The 22299-nt window shown below is 35.9% G+C and overlaps 1 protein-coding gene across 6 annotated transcripts in view; it reads right to left on the reverse strand.

Annotated features, from left to right (window-relative positions):
• CDH18 (cadherin 18) overlaps positions 1-22299 on the reverse strand; it is a 1188046-nt gene that overhangs the window by 47392 nt on the left and 1118355 nt on the right. For all 6 annotated transcript variants that reach the window (XM_070476511.1, XM_070476510.1, XM_070476512.1 and 3 more), the window contains one exon: positions 7675-7796. In XM_070476511.1, the coding sequence (XP_070332612.1) occupies positions 7675-7796 (122 nt within the window). The remainder of the gene's footprint in view (positions 1-7674; positions 7797-22299) is intronic.

Raw genomic sequence — 22299 nt, forward strand, 5'->3', positions numbered from 1 at the left:
CTGGCATATTGAGTGAAACACTTTCACATCAATATCTTTGAGGACTTGAAATAGCTCAACTGGAATTCCATCACCTCCACCATTTTTTTTTTTTTTCCACAGAGATAGGCCTACTTGACTTTGCACTCCAAGATGTCTGGCTCTAAGTAAGTGGTGATCACACCATCATGTTATTCCAGGTCATTAAGATCTTTTTTTATAGTTCTTGAGTGTATTCTTGCCATCTCTTCTTAATGTCTTCTGCCTCTGTTAGGTCCATCTTTTCTGTGCTTTATTAAGGTATTTCATATTTAAACAGAGAAGGCAATAGCACCCCACTCTACTGCTCTTGCCTGGAAAATTCCATGGATGGCAGAGCCTGGTAGGCTGCAGTCCATGGGGTCGCTAAGAGTCAGACATGGCTGACCAACTTCACATTCATTTTTCACTTTCATGCATTGGAGAAGGAAATGGCAACCCACTCCAGTGTTCTTGCCTGGAGAATCACAGGGATAGGGGAGCCTGGTGGGCTTCTGTCTATGGGGTTGCACAGAGTTGGACATGACTGAAGCAACTTAGCAGCAGCAGCAGCATATTTAAAGGAATTTGAATCTTATCTAGGCCTATACTCATAGAATCCCAACTGTTTGAATTCTATAGATATTTGGATTCTAGAGATGAAGAGAATTTGCCAACGACACATAAAATAATTTGTTAAAAAGGCTATTGAGTTTGTGTGGACAGTGAAACAGCAGGACTCAGGAAAACAAACAATGTGACATGAAGAGTGGCATGACTAGTGATAAAGTCTAAGTGAATGAACTCATGAGCAATTAGTGGACAACATGAGAGGTCAATGGCAAATCTCAAGGTTCTATGCCAGTATGAAGAGAGTTCAAGCCAGAAAACAGACTGGCATTTCTGATTACAGAGAACACATTTGTATCCACAGGGGAAGCATTAACTGATCTAAGATCAAGGGCTGAGTATCTTCAGCTCTAAAATTCAGTGATTTCACCTACAAATACAAAGCTGGAACTTATGAGCTGCTCCTAATACAAGATCACATTTATCCTTGAGGTTTTGAAATTACCTTTAAGTAAAAGTTATTAATTAATTAAAACAAAATTCAAAAAAGAAATAATCCAAATGAAAACAGCTACAAATAGGTGATGATTTTGACTCCTTATGTCGCATGTCAAATGATTCAAGTTAGAATTCTCTGAATTACCTAGGAGCCAAAGAAATTAAGATTCAGGGGAGGAAAGGTCTTATGTTTACTAAAAGATGTAATTTATAGATGAGGCAATTGAAACCTAAAAAAATGATAATTATAGATATTTTATGTTCTTAATGTGATATTAAATGGCATAGTATTTTAAGTTTCATTTTCTAATCATTTCAGATATAAAGAAAAAGTAGAAATAAATTTATATTGACCTTCTATTTAACAGAATTATCAATGTCATTCACAAATTCAGTTGGACTTTCTAGGTGACTCAGTGGTAAAGAATCTGTCTGCTACAGCAGGAGATGTGGCTTTGCTCTCTGGGTCATAAGATCCCTTAAAAATTGAAATGGCTATCCACTCCAGTATTCTTGCCTAGGAAACGCCATGGACAGAGGAGCCTGGTGGGCTATAGTCCATGGGGTCACAAACAATAGCAATGTAGTAGTATTACCACTACTATTAGTAGCAATGTTATTAATAATGAGTATTTAACTTTATCAAAATATTTGGCTCCATCTATCAAAATGAGTTTTAATTTTTTCCTTTCCAATTTAAAGTACTATTTTTTTCTGGATTCTCTTTGACAATATCTTGTTTATAATATTTCTATGTTCATGAAAGAGAATATAATTCAAATTATATTCTTCCAAGTTTTGATTTCAAACTTTTGTCATCAGTATAAAATGAGTAAAAAAACTGATTGCCTTTTTTTCTTTTTTGATATAGTATATTTTGATTATAATTCTACTAAAATAATTTCAATTTTTATTACTTCATTGGCCCATGCTTATTTAGAAATGACTTAAATTTTGGTGGAGTTTTTCTAATAATATTTTTGAATTAATATTTAATATTATTTTATTGTAATAAAATGAAGTCAATTATTGACAATTACTAAAACTTGCTTTGTGGTGCTGAATATGGAAAATTTTTGGTCAATATTTATGTAAAATTTTAACCAATGCAATTTAAATTTGTTCACTGCAATATTCTGTATGTATTAAACAGTAAAGCTTGGTTAATTGTGGTGCTCAAATTTTTAGCTTAATACTCACTAAAATTTTATGTTATTATTCTGTCAGTTTCTCATAAAAGCATACTAAAACACATAATATAATAATAGGCTTGTATATGTTTCTTTATTTGTCTATCCATTTTTTCTTTACTTATTTTGAAGAAATTTTGATAAGTATATAAAATTTAAAATTGTTTCTATCTATTGCATTGGCCCTTTTTATCCCAATAAGTGTGCTTCTGTATATTACTAATATTTCCTGGGATAATTTGTATCTTTGTATATGTGTGTGTGTGTAGTTGGGTGAGTATGTATGTGGCAATTATGCAAGTAATTCCATGATTTTTCTTTCAAGCTTTTTATTATATTGACTATGTATCTCATAAACAACATTAAATTCACATTTTCTCTTACCTATTATGAGAATAGATATTTTGAAAGTATTTTGGCTATGTTATTTTAATATGAATGCTGAAATATACTTCTTAAAGTTTACATTATTTAATTTAATTTTATTTTTCTGCATCATGAGAAAAACTGGGCTGGATGAAGCACAAGCTGGAATCAAGATTGCTGGGAGAAATATCAATAACCTCAGATATGCCGATGACACCATCCTTATGGCGGAAAGTGAAGAACTGGAGAGTCTCTTGATGAAAGTGAAAGAGGAGAGTGAAAAAGTTGGCTTAAAGCTCAACATTCAGAAAACTAAGATCATGGCATCTGGTCCCATCACTTCATGGCACATAGATGGGGAAACAGTGGAAACAGTGGTTGACTTTATTTTGGGAGGCTCCAAAATCACTGCAGATGGAGATTGCAGCCATGAAATTAAAAGATGCTTGCTCCTTGGAAGAAAAGTTATGACCAAACTAAACAGCATATTAAAAAGCAAAGACAAAAAAAATAAATAAATAAATAAAAATAAAAAGCAAAGACATTACTTTGCCAAAAAAGGTCTGTCTAGTCAAAGCTATGGTTTTTCCAGTAGTCACATATGGATGTGAGAGTTGGACTATAAAGAAAGCTGAGAGCAAAAGTATTGATGCCTTTGAACTGTGGTGTTGGAGAAGACTCTGAGAGTCCCTTGGACTGCAAGGAGATCCAACCAGTCCATCCTAAAGGAAATCAGTCCTGAATACTCATTGGAATGACTGATGCTGAAGCTGAAACTCCAAAACCCTGGCTACCTGATGTGAAAAACTGACTCATTGGGAAAGACCCCAACCCTGGGAAAGATTGAAGGCAGGAAGAGATGGACAACAGAGGATGAGATGATTGGATGGCGTCACTGACTCAATGGACATGAGTTTGAGTAAACCCTGGGAGTTGGTGATGGACAGGGAGACCTGGCATGCTGCAGTCCATAAGGTCACAAAATGTCAGACATGACTAAGCGACTAAACTGAACTGGACTCATTCTATATTTTTTATCTTATTTATTTTTTTAAATTACCATGATTCTACCTAGCTATTATAATTTTATGTACTAAATCTTTCCCTTTTATTTTGCCTATCTTTTGTTAAAAAATAAAACTATATCTCAAGAGCAAATATGAAAATTTGTCACTTCAACCTTCAGCTTTAAAAAATTCACAGAATTTTCTGGGTTGTTTTGGAAATATTAAATTGGTTATAGATTTCATATTTTATTAGGATTACATCTTATTTTTGAATATTCCCTTCTATAATCCTTTAAAATAGATCCTATATAAAAATCATTTCCCTCTATCTTTGTATTGTAAAATATGAAGAAATCAAAATAAAGCCACATGCAATAATATTGTCAGTGTGCAAATTATTTAAACAAACAAATATTTTAATTAATTTCAGTTCAGTTCAGTTGCTCAGTCGTGTCTGATTCTTTGTGATCCCATGAACCGCAGCATGTCAGACCTCCCTGTCCATCACCAACACCCAAAGTTTACTCAAACTCATGTTCATTTAGTGGGTGATGCCATCTTTTCCAATGAGTCAGTTCTTCGCATCAGTTGCCCAAAGTATTGGAATTTCAGCTTCAATATCAGTCCTTCCAATGACTATTCAGGACTGATTTCCTTTAGGATGGACTGGTTGGATCTTCTTGCTGTCCAAAGGACTCACAATAGTCTTCTCCAACAGCACAGTTCAAAAGCATCAGTTCTTCAGTGCTCAGCTTTCTTTATAGTCCAGCTCTCACATCCATACATGACTACTGGTAAAACCATAGCTTTCACTAGATGGACCTTTGTTAGCCAAGTAATGTCTCTGCTGTTTATTATGCTGTCTAGTTTGGTCATAACTTTTCTTCCAAGTGCAAGTGTCTTTTAATTTCATGGTTGCAATCTCCATCTGCAGTGATTTTTGGAGCCCATGAAGTGATAAGACCTGATGCCATGATCTTAGTTTTCTGAAAGCTGAGTTTTAAGTTAACTTTTTATCTCTCCTCTTCACTTTCATAAAGAGGCTCTTTAGTCCTTAAATTTTAATTAATGTAATAAAGATCAAAAATAAAACTTTAAAATCACTTTATTTAGGAATATTTTAAATTCTAATTTCTATTATGTTGTTGGTTACACAGACTTTTACTATTTTGTCACTTAAAGTTACAGCTTTCATTCTTGACACATACAATCTATTATAATTTAGTAGTTTATCAATTATCCCAAATTTAAAGAGTTTTAAAGGGGCTATTTACTTACCAATAATTTAACATTATCAATATAATTACAAATTGCTTTGGTCTTTAAGAATTCTTGACACTTCAAACTGCCTATTTGATTACCTTCCCTTCCCCCCTCAAAAAAAAAAAAAATCATTAGTATGCTTATTATGGTAAGAAACTTTCTCTCTCTCTCTTTTTTTTTTTTTTTTTTTTTTGGTCTAAATATGAACTCTTGTTATCATTATTTTTGAGGAATATTTTGGGGAGAAAAAGAATTTATGGTTGCCAGATATGACCCTCTGGCTCTTGGGAATTATCTTCCCTTAGGGAGGGATTTTATTCTTCCTGATTAAATAATCAGCTCTTAAAATTGTCCTTTAGAAAGTTTTGAGTATTCTTTTTATATTCTACATGCTAATCCTTCATTGGATAAATGGTTTGCAAATATATTTTTTCACTCTATGATTTTACTTCTCATCCTCTTAACGGTCTTTCAGAAAACAGAAATGCTTAATTTTGATCAAGTCAAATTTACTGACTTTTCAATTATGCTTTTGATGTCATCTTAAGACCTCTGCCTGGCATTACCTTCATTTTTTTCTTAACAGTATAATGTCTCTTTTCTCTTGATATTTTAATTTTAACTTTATTTTTGAAATTTCATTTCAATTTATCTAGGTAAAGTTATTTTTATAAATAATTGCTCAGTTTTTTTTGTTTTTCTCTGTTTCTTGAATTCTTGACTTGGATGTTTGTCGACAGTATGGAAATTTTACAGTCATGATCACCTCAAAAATTACTTCTGCCCAGTTTTCTTTTTTAATGTCCTTCTGAGAATTGATTAATTTGTATATTAGGTCTGCATGTTCTATATTTATCTTATTCTCATTTATACTTTCTACCTTCTTGTCTTTCCATTCTTTAACATGAATGTTTTAATCTAATCTAATTTGCAGTTCTCTATTTGTACTATTTTCTCATCAGCTATGTCTAATCTGATGCTATTACCAAAACTGAAATCCCATATTAAATGACTTTTTTAAAATCTAAATTTTCTATTTGAATGTTTATCATTTTCCTCTTCAATTGTATTTGTATAATATATGCTAATAAAATAATTTTAGGATGTGTGAATTCATATCTAGCACTATTGAAGTGTGATTTGGTAAGTAAATCATTTTATATATGTATCACAAAACTCTGTTTTTTTCTTTCACATGGTGAAGTGGGGAAAAAATAAAAGCACCAGAAGTGATAATCTTAATATATTGCTAAGAGTAAAACAGACAAGCACTTAATACCTAAAAATAATATAATTTTAGTCATTTTGTTCTCACTCATATTTTCTAACTTTCCTGTAAGAAATAGACATGAGAAAACTTTATGTAAGCTCTATATAAAGTCCTGCATTTATATGTATGTAAATATCTCTCCTGGAGATACTAAAAACATATAAGCAATGATTATTTTAACAAGCCATACCTGATTGTCCTCATACACAAATACACAAGCCAATGTTTCTCACAACCATAATTGTATCACATTTCAAAATGATTTAAAATAATTTTGTATGATATATTTATTCTGGTTTACCAAAGACAGTAGCTATCTGACTGAACTAGACCTAGACCATTTTCACTTCTCTTGATTCATGTGACAGACAGACTTCAAGGTGTCCATCATGGAATCCATGCCTCCTTGTGATCCCTTTTCTTGAATTCTAGGTGTGTCTTATTTCTTGCTTTTGACCAACAGAATATGGAAATAGGATATATCACACTGGTAACACTAAATTACATTATATGAAACTGTTAGACTCTTCAGAAAGACTCTCTGCTTATTTGAAGTGGCCATATTGGGAAAGTCTATATGACAAAAAAAAAAAAAAAAAAAGAGAGAGAGAGACACAAAAGGAACAATAAACAAACAAAACCAACTGTGGAGGCATCTCAGAACTCTGGGGAACACTGAAACTCTCAGGTCTGCAGCTGAGAGTAACTGAACGTTACCAACGTGAACATGGAAGAGTTCTCCCAGCCTCAGGGAAGAACACAACTTGATTCCATCTTGTGATACTCCCACAGAGACTGAGCTAAGCTGTGAGCAGAATTCTGACCTGCAGAAACTATGGGATGCTAAATAGGTGTTTGAAGTTGCTAAATTTGTGTAATTTGTTACACAGCAGAGAAGACAGAGTCACATCCCCTTCCCATAGCTCACTTGCTTTATGGGTATCAACAACACTGGTCTCCCTATGGAATCACCATGCTCCTTTAACTGGCTGCCACACTACACCCAGATTCAAGTTCCATGTTCCAGTTCTTCTGTCCTTCCTTCATTCTCCCTACCTCCTCAAAACATATACATTCTTCATGTTGAAACCTAATCACCTTCTAGTATCAATATTACTCAATGGCCACTGTAAGCTGCTCCCACATTCCCTCCAAAATAGACCAGGCCATTTTCTTCTCCCCACTCGAGTTTATAAGCTTCATCAGGGCAGGAAAGTTCACTGTTTCCTCCTCACTTAATACAGGGCTGTATGCAAATCATTCAGTATAATTTTATTGGCATAAAAAATACATGCATGGAGTTCATTTGTTGAATTACATTTGTGATGCAGAGAACATTTATTTTCTGTGGTTCTCAAAAAATCTATTTGGTACTTAAAGCTTTATAAAATTTTTTGTACTAAGCACAAAAATAACACTGAGGGATTTTTGAGGATTATACCTAAGAATAATAGAAAAAGAGCTGCTTACTTTTCACCCATTCAAATTATTAGGAAGGAAACAATTAACTTACCTGACCAGGCTTAGAATTTTCACAGACAACAATATCATATTCCCTGGCAAGCTCAGGTGGATTGTCATTGACATCCAGAACTCTAATACCCACTGTGACATGGCTCAGCAAGCTCGGATTGTCTGCAAAATACATAGGGATGCATTCAGTATTTTCATGCACACTTTAAGAGACTTAGTTTAAAACCAATCTTCTTAATACTGTAGCTTGTCACTAGCCCACATGCTGCCGCAGGACTTTTGGCAAAAGACAACTTTATGAAGGCACTCTTTGTTAGAACTCATTAACTTACAGAAAAATGAAAAATGAACACCATGGCATGACATGAATGCTAAAATGATACTTTGTCATATCAAGGAAATTACATGTTATTCAGGAACTGGAGTGGGAGAAAGTTGTCAGAACTCACTGTATGCTGTCAAAGTCCAAGGGATGAACAATTGGTTTTATCATTAATCTAAGAAAAGCACAGTAGTTGGAAAAAAATAAGATAATTTTAAAATGTTCAAGGTTTCAAGTCTAAATCAATTTGGAGATAATAAAGTTCTTTACACAAGGATAAAATTCTTACAGGACAATCTATGCAGTCTGTGGTGTCAAATCATGCTTGGGGAAAAATAAAGAATAATTTAAATTAGAATTTAGCATAGAATTCATATAAAACCCTGATAAATATCAGAATATTAGAGCTACTATTTTAAAATATTTCTAAAGTGCAGTCTTACCATTTTTCAGTAAGTTTATTAGTTATGAGATATAACAAAAGAAATGTTTAGTTTATTTTATATGTCAAAGCTAAAAATATAGAATTCATAATGGAAAAATAATGAGAAGGCAAAAACAAAACATAATAGGAAAAAAGAATCAAAATACATATATAGAAAATATTAAAGAAAATGAATATTTAAGTGATCCATTATTTATTACACATGACATAGGTGCTTTTAAAAGAGTAGGAAATCAGAATGCTCCTACAATAACTAAAGAAGATAAATTTTTAGGTTAAAAATATTTTTCAAAGATAAAAAATCAGTCCTAGATAATTTAACTTAAAGAAAAAGATATCTTCAATCTTATAAATCTTTTCTCGAGAAGAGAAAGGATGAAATACACTACAACTTGTTCTCTGTGGCCAGTAAAGTTTTACTATCAGTATCAGATACTCCCACTCATGAGAGGTATTATCTGTCAGTGAATTAAACAATATAATACCAAACCCATTCCATTGGTATGTAAAAGAAAACTATTACTTGTTTAGTTCCAGAAATGTTTCTTAGTTCATCATTAAAGGAACAAAACAAAAAAAGAAGGAGAGAGGGAGAGAAGAAATTAGAGAATTTTTTTTTTTAAATATAAAAGTTACCTAAAAAGTCAAAGCATTAAAGGAGGAAGAAAAAATACAGAGATACTTCTCTTAGCATACATAGCAAAAAGTAAGATATAAAATGTAATATCCTTACATTCTAAACAAGCAAACAAAAAATGGACCTTAGGATGCATCACTACGAACATAGCTAGTGGAGGTGATGGAATTTCAGCTTAGCCTGTTCCAAAAACTAAATGATGTTGCTGTCAAAGTGCTGCGCTCAATATGCCAGCAAATTTGGAAAACTCATCAGTGGCCACAGGACTGGAAAAAGTCAGTTTTCATCCCAATTCCAAAGAAGGAAATGCCAAAGAATGTTCAAACTACAGCAAAATAGCACTCATTTCACATGCTTAGTGAAGTAACGTTCAAAATTTTCTAATCTAGGCTTTGACTATATGTGAACTGAGAACTTCCAGATATACAAGCTGGATTCAGAAAAGGCAGAGGTCCAAATGTCAAATTGCCAACATCCGCTGGATCATAGAAAAAGCAAGAGATTTCCAGAAAAAAAAAAAAAAAAAAAAAACTACATCTGTTTTATTGACTGCTAAAGCCTTTTGTGTAGATCACAACAAATTATGGAAAATTTTTAAACAGACGGGAATATCAGACCACCTTATCTGCCTCCTGAGAAACCTGTATTCAGGTCAAGAAGCAACAGTTAGAATGGACATAGCCATAAAATTAAAAGACACTTGCTTCTTGGAAGAAAAGAAGTGACACACCTAGGCAGCATACTAAAAAGCAGAGACATCATTTCGCCTACAAAGGTCCATATAGTCAAACTTATGGTTTTCCCAGAAGTCATGTCAGATGTGAGAGCTGGACAATAAAAAGACTGAACGCCGAAGAATTGATACCTTCAAAATGTGGTGCTGGAGAAGACTCTTGAGAGTCCCTTGGACTGCAAGGTGATCCAACCAGTCAATCCTAAAGGAAATCAGCCTTGAATATTCATTGGAAGGACTGATGCTGAAGATGAAGCACCAATATTTTGGTCACCTTATGAGAACTGACTCATTGGAAAAGAGCCTGATGCTGGGAAAGATTGACGGCAGGAGGAGAAGTGGATGACAGAGGATGAGATTGTTGGATGGCATCACTGACTCAATGAACATGAATTTGAGCAGACTCAGGGATATGGTGAAGGACAGGGAAGCTTGGTGTGCCACAGTCCATGGGGTTGCAAAGATTTGGACATGACTAAGTGACTGTACAACAACTATGATCAAACACCCTAGGATCAAACCTGTGTCTCCTGCACTGGCATGCAGGTTCTTTACCATGGAGCCACCAAGGAAACCTAAATATACAGAAAAAAGTTATAAAATATTAAAATTAATATAGTGTATGAATAGCTTAATATAATGACCAATAGAATTGGCACTTATGATATTTTGTCAATGTACAATAAAAGATAATGGGGTGCTGGTGTATCATATTAGTCAACTTCATATTATAAAGACAATTAGATCTATGAAATTAAAGTTAGCTCAATGTTGATTAAAATATTTGCTTATTTAGAGTGACATTATGAAAAAGGGGCTTCCCGAGTGGCGTAGTGATGAAGAATCCACCTGCCAATGCAGGAGACACAGGAGATGCGTGTCTGATCCCTGGATTGGGAAGATATCCTGGAGTAGGAAATTGCAACCCACTCCAGTATTCTTGCCTGGAGAATCACATGGACTGAGGAGCCTGGAGGGCTACAGTCCATGGGGCCAAAAAAGAGTTGGATACAACTTACTGACTAAACAACAACAAAGCTAGAAGACTGTATATTTAACTCAATATCAACAAAGAAGATACTGCAAAGCATATTAATAAATATATTTTATCATATCACTGTACTCAAGAATTAATGTCATTAAGGTTATCCTCAACAATATACTACTTCATTTTGCAATAAATTATTTAGTTTTGCATGTGTTTTTTTTTTCTTTACAAAATACTACAATTTTAAATGCAGTCTTCTGAGATATTTTTGAAAAATATATTTCAATCAGCATTTGGTATCTAAGATTTTAACTATTGCTGTAGCTCTGCTGCCATTCATCCTAAAGGAAATCAATGCTGAATATTCATTGGAAGTACTGATGCTGAAGCTGAAACTCCAATAATTTGGCTACTTGATGTGAAGCACTGACTCATTTGAAAAGACCCTGACGCTGGGAAAAATTGAAGACGGGAGGACAAGGGGAGGACAGAGGATGAGATGGTTGGATGGCATCACCGATTCAATGGGCATGAGTTTTGAGTAAACTCTGGGAGTTGGTGATGGACAGGGAGGCCTGGCATGCTGAAATCCATAGGGTCGCAAAGATTTGGACATGACTGACTGACTGAACTGAACTGATGATATAAACTAGTCACAGTTATTTCATCTATTCAGCCTTTGTTGGAAAGAGACACAACTGAGCAACTAACATGGTAACACATTATGAAAAAACGGCATTGCTAAGCTTTTGTGGAAGCTGATATTGATCATGCTTGATCTTTTTATAATTTTAAAAATAGAAAAGAATATTCAGTATGAATTCTCATTTTGTAAATTACCAAAGTGAAACTGACACATTTTAAATGGTTTATCTTGGCAAAGTCAGGGTTATGAATTACTTCTCAGACATTATATATATGTGCTAGTATATTCCTATATTTCTCAACCAGGTATTTGTTCACTTTTAAGAGCGGACAAAAGAAATCTGTTCTAGAAATCTGAGACAAGAATAATATCATTAGTTTTAATCATTGGTATCAGCAGTGTTAAAATGCATCAAAATTCTCTGCTCCTTTTCTGAATGAGAAGAACTAGATGTTATCTTGCTGTATCAGAAAAATGTTTTCAGGAAAGACATGTATCCCAATGTTCAATGCAGCATTATTTACAATAGCTAGTACATGAAAGCAACCTAGATGTCCATCAACAGATGAATGGATAAAGAAGCTGTGGTACATATGCACAATGGAATATTACTCAGTCATAAAAAGGAATGCATATGAATTTGTTCTAATGAGGTTGATGAAACTAGAGCCCATTATACAGAGTGAAGTATGTCAGTAAGAGAAATACAAATATTGTACACACACACACATATATGGAATCTGAGAGATGGCACTGATGAATTTATTTTCAGGGCATCAATGTAGAAAGAGACATAGAGAACAGACCTATGGACAAGGTGGGAAGAGAGGAGGGAGAAGGGGAGATGTATGGAGACCGTAACACAGAAATTTGTAACACCATGCGTAATGCAGACAGCCAATGGGAACTTCCTGTATGGCTCAGAGAACTCAGTCAGGGCTGCAGCAGGCTGAAGGGTGGGGTGGGGGGCAGATGGGGGGGAGGTTTGGGAGGGAAAGGGCAAGGCTGTATGTATGGCTGATTCTTGATATGTGACAGAAAACCACAAAATTCTATGAAGTAATTATCCTTCAATTAAAAAAATTTGAAAAGTTTTTAGGAAAGGATTCTGGGAAGACTATGTCTTGAGGAAAGACTAGAATAAAAGAATGACTAAGCATTTGACTGTTTTCAAATATCACCTTCTCACTGCCCTACCTCTGTCCTCTGGAATTGGCATAGCCTTGCCCATACTCCATACTCCGGCATGGGAAACTAAATCCTCCTGGATGGAAACAGACTCTCTCCATGTTTCTCTAATGTTATATATTGTATCTCCAGTGTACAATTACTCTTCTATCACTTAAGGATTAACAGTACAGAGCTGGGATCAAACAGATACTTATTTGTATGTAGGTATACTATCATTTTCTATTCTGTAGGGAAAAGAATCTAACCTTATTGTGGATGTAACCAGTGATCTGTAGGGCATGCACTGTCAGGGGAATCTCAAGTGATAATAAAAACAGTCTCAGAATAAGCTTAATTCCAACACTGATGCAAATTGAATAATTGCTATTTCCTAAAAGTAGGATGGTGTGTAAAAACTATAATTTCAGATAATTAGAGTGGAAAACTCACTGTAGTTTTGTAGCCAATTGTGGCTTACCTACACTCATTCTAGTATTTCTGCTCAATAATGAAATGAGCTAAATCTATATTAGTAAATTAGCAAGCTCCTTTGGTATTTTTTTTTAAATTTCCCTCATTCTAAGGTTAGTATTCTGTTCTTTGAATGCCAATCACTTTACCTATAAATGCAGACATATTTTTATGTGTGAGAAGTATTTTGTTATGGTAAAAACTGGATAATGTCCCAGGAATTCTTAATGCAACATTTCTGTTATTGCTACTATTAATTTCAGGCTCATGCTGCATTTCTAAAAATAAGTGTTCAGTCCTTTTGATGGCACAGTAAATAAAAGTATACTATCTTCAGACAAGTTATTCAGTAGGAGCCACTTTCCAGAACTCTTAAGGAATATGAACTTTGGAAAGTTATTTGTTATTTCTATAACTTAATTATTTAATCTGTAAATAGGAGTTAGAATGGTGCTATGGGCCAAACTGTACTTTTGAGACACAATTAAGGAAGTTATGTAAACTTTAAAACACTGAGACTAGGAGACAGCAGAATTTTGAATTTAATCCTTTCCAAAAAAAAAGGGCACACTGACAATCCTATACATGTGATTTTCAGTAGAAACTATACTATGCAAAAATCATCCAGGCTTTATGCAATAACAGGGTAACAAGCTGGGTGAATCACAAACTGGAATCAAGATTGCTGGTGGAGAAATAACAACCTCTGATATGCAGATGATACCACTCTAAGGCAGAGAGCAAAGAGGAACTAAACTGCCTCTTAATGAGGGTGAAAGAGGAGAATGAAAAAGCTGACTTAACACTCAATATTAAAAAAGAAACTAAGATCATGACATAGGGTTCCATTACTTCATGGTAAATAGATGGGGAAAAAGTGGAAACAGTGACAGATTTTATTTTCTTGGGCTCTGAAATCACTGTAGATGGTGACTGAAGTCATGAAATTAAAAGATGCTAGCTCCTTGGAACAAAAGTTATGACAAACCTAGATAGCATACTAAAAAGCAAAGATATCACTTTGCCAACAAATGTCCATATATAGCCAAAGCTATGATTTTTCCAGTAGTCATGTATGGATACAAGGAGATGACCCATAAAGAAGGCTTAACACCAAAGAATTGATGTTTTCAAATTGTGGTGCTGGAGAAGACTCTTCAGAGTCCCTTGGACAGCAAGGAAATCAATCCAGTCAATCCTAAAAGAAATTAACTCTGAATATTCATTGGAAGAATTTATGATGAAGCTCCAGTACTTTGGCCACCTGATGTGAAGAGCAGACTCGTTCAAAAAGACCCTGATGCTGGGAAAGACTGAACAGAGGAAGAGAAGGGGCCAACAGATGATGAGCTGGTCAGATGGTATAACATATTCAATGGACCTGAGTTTGCGCAAACTCCAAGAGACAGTGAGGGGCAGGGAAGCCTGGCATGCTGTAGTTCATGGGGTCACAAAAAGTCAGACATGACTTAGTGACTCAACAACAACAACCCAATCTTCTATATTTTTAGATTGCATTTATATGAAATTCTAGAAGTGGCAGAAATAAATGACAATATTGCTACCTCTGAGGGGTGAAGGGTAAGAGAATTCCTGTAGAGGAGAACTTCTCTGAGGTTACAGAAATGTCCAGTAGATTGATAAGGATGTGGTTACCATGAAAGTGTGCATTTGAAAGCCCATTGAAATGTGACAAGATCTGTACAACTTAGGACATTTCAATATTAGCCACACTAAAAAAAAAAAAAAAACTCTTAGTTAAGGAGAATAGAATTCTCATACATCCTAGAGAGAATCTGATTATGATTACTAACATACAGTTGATTATGGACACTTACTTAAGTAAGTTTCATATAAAATCAATCACATTTAAGAGAGTTTAATGAATGTATTGTAACAGGTCTCCAATTAAAAATTATTTTTAAAATGTTGATAGAGGTACTTGAATAATTTATCATTGTATACAAAAAATTTTAAAAATGCATTTCAATTTTTTTATCTGCATGCTACTTTCTAGTGGTTTGCAAAATGTAATTTTGTCTCAAGCCCCATGAAGATATAACAAGTAATGACAGATACTGATTTAGCACATAATTCATTCATATTTATGATAATTATAAGAGCTGTCATTTGTTACGACACCATATGCCAGATACTAGGTAAAGGTATATTTCACTTAATTCATAGTCTAATCCTTTGACTGACCGCTCAGAAGCGTGGCCATGAGGAGCTACCCCTCACCCAAGGTCAGGGGCGGCGACCATGAGCGCCAGGCTGCGACAGCGCAGGAGCGGCGGAGAGGAGCTACCCCATGTTCGAGGCCAGGGGCGGCGGCCGAGAGGATCAACCCCATGTCCGAGGAGTAGCGGCTGTGCCGGCGCAGGAGGGCTGAGAGGAGCTACTCCACCTTCAAGGTCAGGAAGGGCGACCTCCTCCAAGGTAAGGAACAGAGGCTGCGCTTTGCTGGACCAGCCGTGAAGAGATACCCCACGTCCAAGGTAAGAGAAACTCAAGTAAGAAGGTAGGCGTTGCAACAGGGCATCAGAGGGCAGACCCACTGAAGCCATAATCATAGAAAACTAGCCAATCTGATCACACGGACCACAGCCCTGTCTGACTCAATGAAACTAAGCCATGCTGTGTGGGGCCACCCAAGACGGCCGGGTCGTGGTGGAGAGGTCTGACAGAATGTGTCCACTGGAGAAGGGGATGGCAAACCACTTCAGTATTCTTGCCTTGAGAGCCCCACGAACAGTATTAGAAAGCACAATGATAGGATACTGAAAGATGAACTCCCCAGGTTGGTAGATGCCCAATATGCTACTGGAGATCAGTAGAGAAATAACTCCAGAAAGAATGAAGGGATGGAGCCAAAGCAAAAACAATACCCAGTTATGGATGGGACTGGTGATAGAAGCAAGGTCTGATGTTGTAAAGAGCAATATTGCATAGGAACCTGGAATGTTAGGTCCACGAATCAAGGCAAATTGGAAGTGGTCAAACAGGAGATGGCAGGAGTGAACATCAACATTTTAGGAATCAGTGAACTAAAATGGACTGGAATGGGTGAATTTAACTCAGATTACCATTACATCTACTACTGTCTGCAAGAATCCCTTAGAAGAAATGGAGTAGCCATCATGGTCAACAAAAGAGTCTGAAATGCAGTACTTGGATGCAATCTCAAAAATGACAGAATGATCTCTGTTCATTTCCAAGGCAAACCATTCAGTATCATGTTAATTCAAGCCTATGCCCCAACCAGTAATGCTGAAGAAGCTGAAGTTGAACGGTTCTTTGAAGACCTACAGGACCATTTAGAACTAACACCCAAAAAAGACGTCCTTTTCATTATAGGGGCTGGAATGCAAAAGTAGGAAGTCAAGAAACACCTGGAGTAACAGGCAACTTTGTCCTTGGAGTACGGAATGAAGCAAGGCAAAGGCTAATAGAGTTTTGCCAAGAGAATGCACTGGTCATAGCAAACACCCTCTTCCAACAACACAAGAGAGGACTCTACACATGGACATCATGAGGTAGTCAACACCAAAATGAGATTGATTATATTCTTTGCAACCAAAGATGGAAAAGCTCTATACAGTCGGCAAAAACAAGACCGGGAGCTGACTGTGGCTCAGATCATGAACTCCTTATTGCCAAATTCAGAGTTAAATTGAAGAAAGTAAGGAAAACCACTAGACCATTCAGGTGTGACCTAAATCAAATCCCTTATGACTATACAGTGGAAGTGACATATAGATTTAAGGGACTAGATCTGATAGACAGAGTGCCTGATAAACTATGGATGGAGGTTCATGACATTGTATAGGAGCCTGGGATCAAGACCATCCCCACGGAAAAGAAATGCAAAAAGGAAAACTGGTTGTCTAAGGAGGCCTTACAAATAGCTGTGAAAAGAAGAGAAGCAAAAAACAAAGGAGAAAAGGAAAGATATTCCCATTTGAATGCAGAGTTCCAATGAATAGAAAGGAGAGATAAGAAAGCCTTCCTCGGTGATCAATGCAAAGAAATAGAGGAAAACAACAGAATGGGAAAGACTAGAGATCTCTTCAAGAAAATTAGAGATACCAAGGGAATATTTTATGCAGAGATGGGCACAATAAAGGACAGAAGTGGTATGGACCTAACAGAAGCAGAAGATATTAAGAAGAGGTGGTAAGAATACACAGAAGACCTATACAAAAAAGATCTTCATGACCCAGATAACCACCATGGTGTGATGGCTCACCCAGAACCAGACATCCTGGAATGTGAAGTCAAGGGGGCCGTAGGAAGAATCTCTAATAACAAAGTCAGTGGAGGTGATAGAATTCCAGTTGATCTAGCTCAAATCTTAAAAGATGATGCTGTGAAAGTGCTGCACTCAATATGCCAGCAAATATGGGAAATTCAACAGTGGCCACAGGACTGGAAAAGGTCAGTTATCATTCCAATCCCTAAGAAAGGCAATGCCAAAAAATGTTCAAACTACTGCATGATTGCATGCATCTCACACACTAGCAAAGTAATGCTCAAAATTCTCCAAGGCAGGCTTCAACAGTATAGTATGTGAACCGTGAAATTCCAGATATTCAAGCTGGATTTAGAAAAGGCAGAGGAACCAGAGATCAAATTGCCAACATCCGTTGGATCATCAAAAAAGCAAAATGATTTCAGAAAAACATCTACTTCTGCTTTATTGACTATGCCAAAGCCTTTGACTATGTGGATCAAAACAAACTGTGGAAAGTTCTGAAAGAGATGGGAATACCAGACCACCTGACCTGCCTCCTGAGAATTCTGGGTGCAGGTTAAGAAGCAACAGATAGAACTTGACAAGGAACAACAGACTGCTTCCAAATCAGGAAAGGAGTATGTCAAGGCTGTATGTGATCCCCCTGCTTATTTAACTTATATGCAGAGTACATCATTCAAAATGCTGGGCTGGATGAAGCACAAGCCGGAATCAAGATTGTCAGTAGAAATGTGAATAACTTCAGATATGCAGATGTCACCACCCTTATGGCAGAAAGTGAAGAGGAACTAAAAAGCCTCTTGATGAAAGTGAAAGAGGAGAGTGAAAACGTTGGCTTAAAGCTCAACATTCAGGAAATTAAGATCATGGCATCTGGTCCCATCACTTCATGGCAAATAGATGGGGGAAAATGGAAATAGTGACAGAATCCAGAGATTGCTCAAACTCATGTCCATTGAGTTGGTGATTTTATCCAATCATCTCATTCTCTGCCGCACCCTTCTCCTCTTGCCTTCAATCTCTCCCAGCATCAGGGTCTTCGCCAGTGAGTCAGGTCTTCGCACTACGTGACCAAAATACTGGAGCTTCAGCTTCAGCATCAGTCCTTCCAATGAATAGCCACAGTTGATTTCCTTTAGGATGGACTGGTTTGGTCTCCTTGCAGCCCAAGGGACTCTCAAGTGTCTTCTTCAGCACCACAGTTTGAAAGCGTTGATTCTTCAGAGCTCAGCCACCTTTATGGTCCAACTCTCACATCCCTACATGACTATTGGATAAACCATAGCTTTGACTATATGGGCTTTTGTCAGAAAAATACACATTTAGCAGGATATATATAATTGCTTTAGTTACTTGAGTTTTTCTTGAATAAACTATATGCTCTACTTCTTTTAGAATTTGATACTGAGTTTGGGATAGTGCAATTAGTAATGTCTCAGTGTATTGACATATTGGGTAAACAATAACACAAATAAAATGTATTAAATGTTATAATTGCTTGATGAACCTCCTCCTTATATGTAGAATCTGAGAGATTTGAATGGAACTGACCATAAATGAAGATAAAAATATGAACCTTGAAAGTCCTGAGCCAATACGAAAATTCCATACCTTTTGTCCTACTAAGCAGTTAAATTATGGCACATTTCATGCACTAAATACAGTTTTTAAAGAAAGTGAATGGAGATTAGTTTATAAATAAATTAAATAAAGCAGCATCTTATTATCCAAAGCGACAATTTATTGCACCCTGAATGAGGCTGAGTGTGTACCAAGTTAAGGTGGCATTCACCCTATTAACATACTAAAAGTTAATGTAGTACTAGTTGCTTATTACTATAATATAGCAACCTAAGTCAAAATATGATAAAAGAGAATGCAGAAAAAAAATACAAAGAAATGGAGATAAGAGTCCTGATAAAGGTAAGTCTAAAGCTCAATTTATCTATGAAATATTCAGATAAATGAGTCAATAAATTTATTTTAAGTCTTAGAAAAAAATTGAGCTACTTTTTGATATTTTGAAGTAATCTATCACATGGCTATAGGTAGCTAATACACTGACCCATGCATGTATAAATAAAAATTTCAGAAAAGTATTTTATTGTATTACTTTTTATCATTGGTTAAAAGCAATGCCAAATTTTGTATGTTATCCTCTCTGTAGGCTAAGGTATAAGGTCTCATTATGAACCTTTTTTTGAAAAGGAAATTGCTAATATGAACACACTATGGAAAACAACTTTTATGTATCAAAATAAGCACATCTACAATAACAAAAGAATGTGAAGTAACCAAAGGGGCTTAAAACCACCCACTCTTCAATAACAAGATTTTATGTTGTTAGCTGCAACTGCTAACAAAAATTAACTTCAGATTAAAAGGAAACAAGGAATGAGTTCATAGAATCTAAATTTAACTTCCATCGCCTGCAGTTAACAATTGTTCTAAATTTGAAATTTGTGGATCCTAATCTTTGAATATGTTTGCATAAGAATTGAAGAGAAAAACAAGAAAGAGTCAATGAATAAAAAACATGTATAGATTGGTTTCTGGACTCCAATTATGTAGATAATGTGAGAGAAATGTGAAATAGGAAGCTGAGGCAAATTTTCCTATCAATGCATAGAACATGAAGTTGCTTTTGTTGTTGCTTAAACTGTGAACTATGGAGACAGCAGAAACTTTTGAACTCATTAGATATATGAATAAATAAGCATCTCCCTGAATTTGACTCCTTTGAAAATAAAATCATCTTGCAAGCAATTAATAAAAAAGTGTCCCATTTTGGTATGTTGATCAGGTGCAATGAAGTCTCACATTTAATGAACAGAATAAGCAGAAATACAATATTTTAGGTAAACTGGGAAATGTACAGTGATCATTGCAATGTGTAGTGAATGATGTATGTAGTTGTTGGGTAATTAAGGTGGGCTGAGAAATGAAGACAGATAATATTCATGAACTTAACAAAATTTTATTAACCCAGTGTCAGGGAATTTATTAAGAATTTGGGAATACTCTAACAAACAAAGATAAAATAGACCTGATTATTAGATTTGAGATGTTCACAAAGTAGTATAGGTGAAAAATATTACAATAAAATATAAGTGGTATATTTAAGACTATGAGAGTATAAGTGATGAACATCCTTCTAAGGTCTATATAGAATACAGAAGATAAGGAGCTATAAAATATGCCTGAGAAGTTGAGAAAAATTTCAAAGATGTTGTGACTTTTGAAACAGTTCTTGAAAGAAAATAGTTGTTTATAAAGCAGCAGAAAATGAGAAGAAATCTTTAAGAGATGAAAGAATTATAAAACTATTGAAAGGATATGGCCTACTTGAGGGTCTGTGGTATACATTTTTCAGAGGATTAAGCTGAGAGCAGACCAAATATTATAAACAAAAGTCACATAACAAGAGCAAAATTCTATAAGGCAATTATCCTCCAATAAAAAATAAATTAAAAAAAAGAGAAAGCCATAAGGGGGAATAAAAGCCACATATGCCCTACATGAAGTTTATTTCTCCATCTGGATGTGTGTATGTATATGAGTGAGTGTGTGCATGTGGGTATGCCCATGAGAGTAGTTCTTGATAGAACCATGATATAAATCAAATTGTTATATACAACAGTGCTTCTTGAATTTAATTTACATTAGAATCACATAGGTCAGTGATTCTCAAACATTAGCATGCGTGAAAATCATCTAGAAGGCCTGATAAAACCCAGGACACTGGGCCAGTTTCTAATTCATGGAGGGCCCAGATATTTGGTCAAACATTATTCTGTGTGATTTTGTGAGGCTGTCTTTGTATAAGATTAGCATTTAAATTGTGAGACTGAGTAAAGCAGATTGTTCTCATAATGTGAGTGGGCTTTGTCCAATCAGTTGAAGACCGGAATAGAACCAAAGGCTGACTTTCCCTCTAATAAGAGAGAATTCTCTTGCCTGATGACCTTTGAGGCACTGGTTCTTCCTGGCTCTGGCAAGAAGGTGTGACCTAGGACAGGGAATCTGAGGATTTTAGACCTGCAACCTCCATAGCTGCATGAGCCAATATTAACCAATCCTCATAATGAAAATCCTTTTTGGTTCTGATGGAGAGGGAAATGGCAATCCAGTCCAGTAGGCTTGCCTGGGAAATCCCATGGACAGAGGAGCCTGGTGGACTATAGTCCAAGGGGTCACAAGGGTCAGACATGACTTAGCGACTAAACAACAAAATGAAAACCCCAGAGTTCCCAAATATTAACTTTTATATTCAGCATCTGCACAGACTTACTTAACATACTTGGTTGCCTTATGGCCATCAGAATTCTTTCACGCCCACCTGTCTTTAGTTTGCTTCCTGATATTTGTAGCTTGCCTCAACAACTCCCAACTTACTGTGACATTAGAATAACATTTTGGTGGGTTAATTCTACTTTATTAAAATTTAATGGGGTAAATAGCATACTTACTTAATACATTATTGGGCTTCTTTTGTGGCTCAGCTGGTAAAGAATCTGCCTGCAATGCAGGACACCTGGGTTCGATCCCTGGGTTGGGAAGATCCCCTGGAGAAGGGAAAGGCTACCCACTCCAGTATTCTTACCTGGAGAATTCCATGGAATGTACAGTCCATGGGGTCTCAAAGAGTCGGACATGACTGAGTGACTTTCACTTTGGTTCTGAATCCTATTGGTTCTGATCTGTGCTGTGCATAGTCACTCAGTCGTGCCCGACTCTGAGACCCCATGAACTATGGCCTGCCAGACTCCTCTGTCCATGGTGATTCTCCAGGCAAGAATACTGGAGTGGGGTTGCCATTTATACCCTCCTCCAGGGGATCTTCTCAAACCAGGGACAGAACCCAGGTCTCCTGCATTGGCGGCAGATTATTTACCAGCTGAGCCACTAGTTTGAGAGCAGAATGCAGGCTAACCTTTACTCATCCTTCATCTCAAGGCTCAATCCAAGCATTGTACTCTATGAAATCTTCACTGGTCT

Source organism: Odocoileus virginianus, chromosome 14, assembly GCF_023699985.2.
Source record: "Odocoileus virginianus isolate 20LAN1187 ecotype Illinois chromosome 14, Ovbor_1.2, whole genome shotgun sequence".
Classification (NCBI taxonomy): domain Eukaryota; kingdom Metazoa; phylum Chordata; class Mammalia; order Artiodactyla; family Cervidae; genus Odocoileus; species Odocoileus virginianus.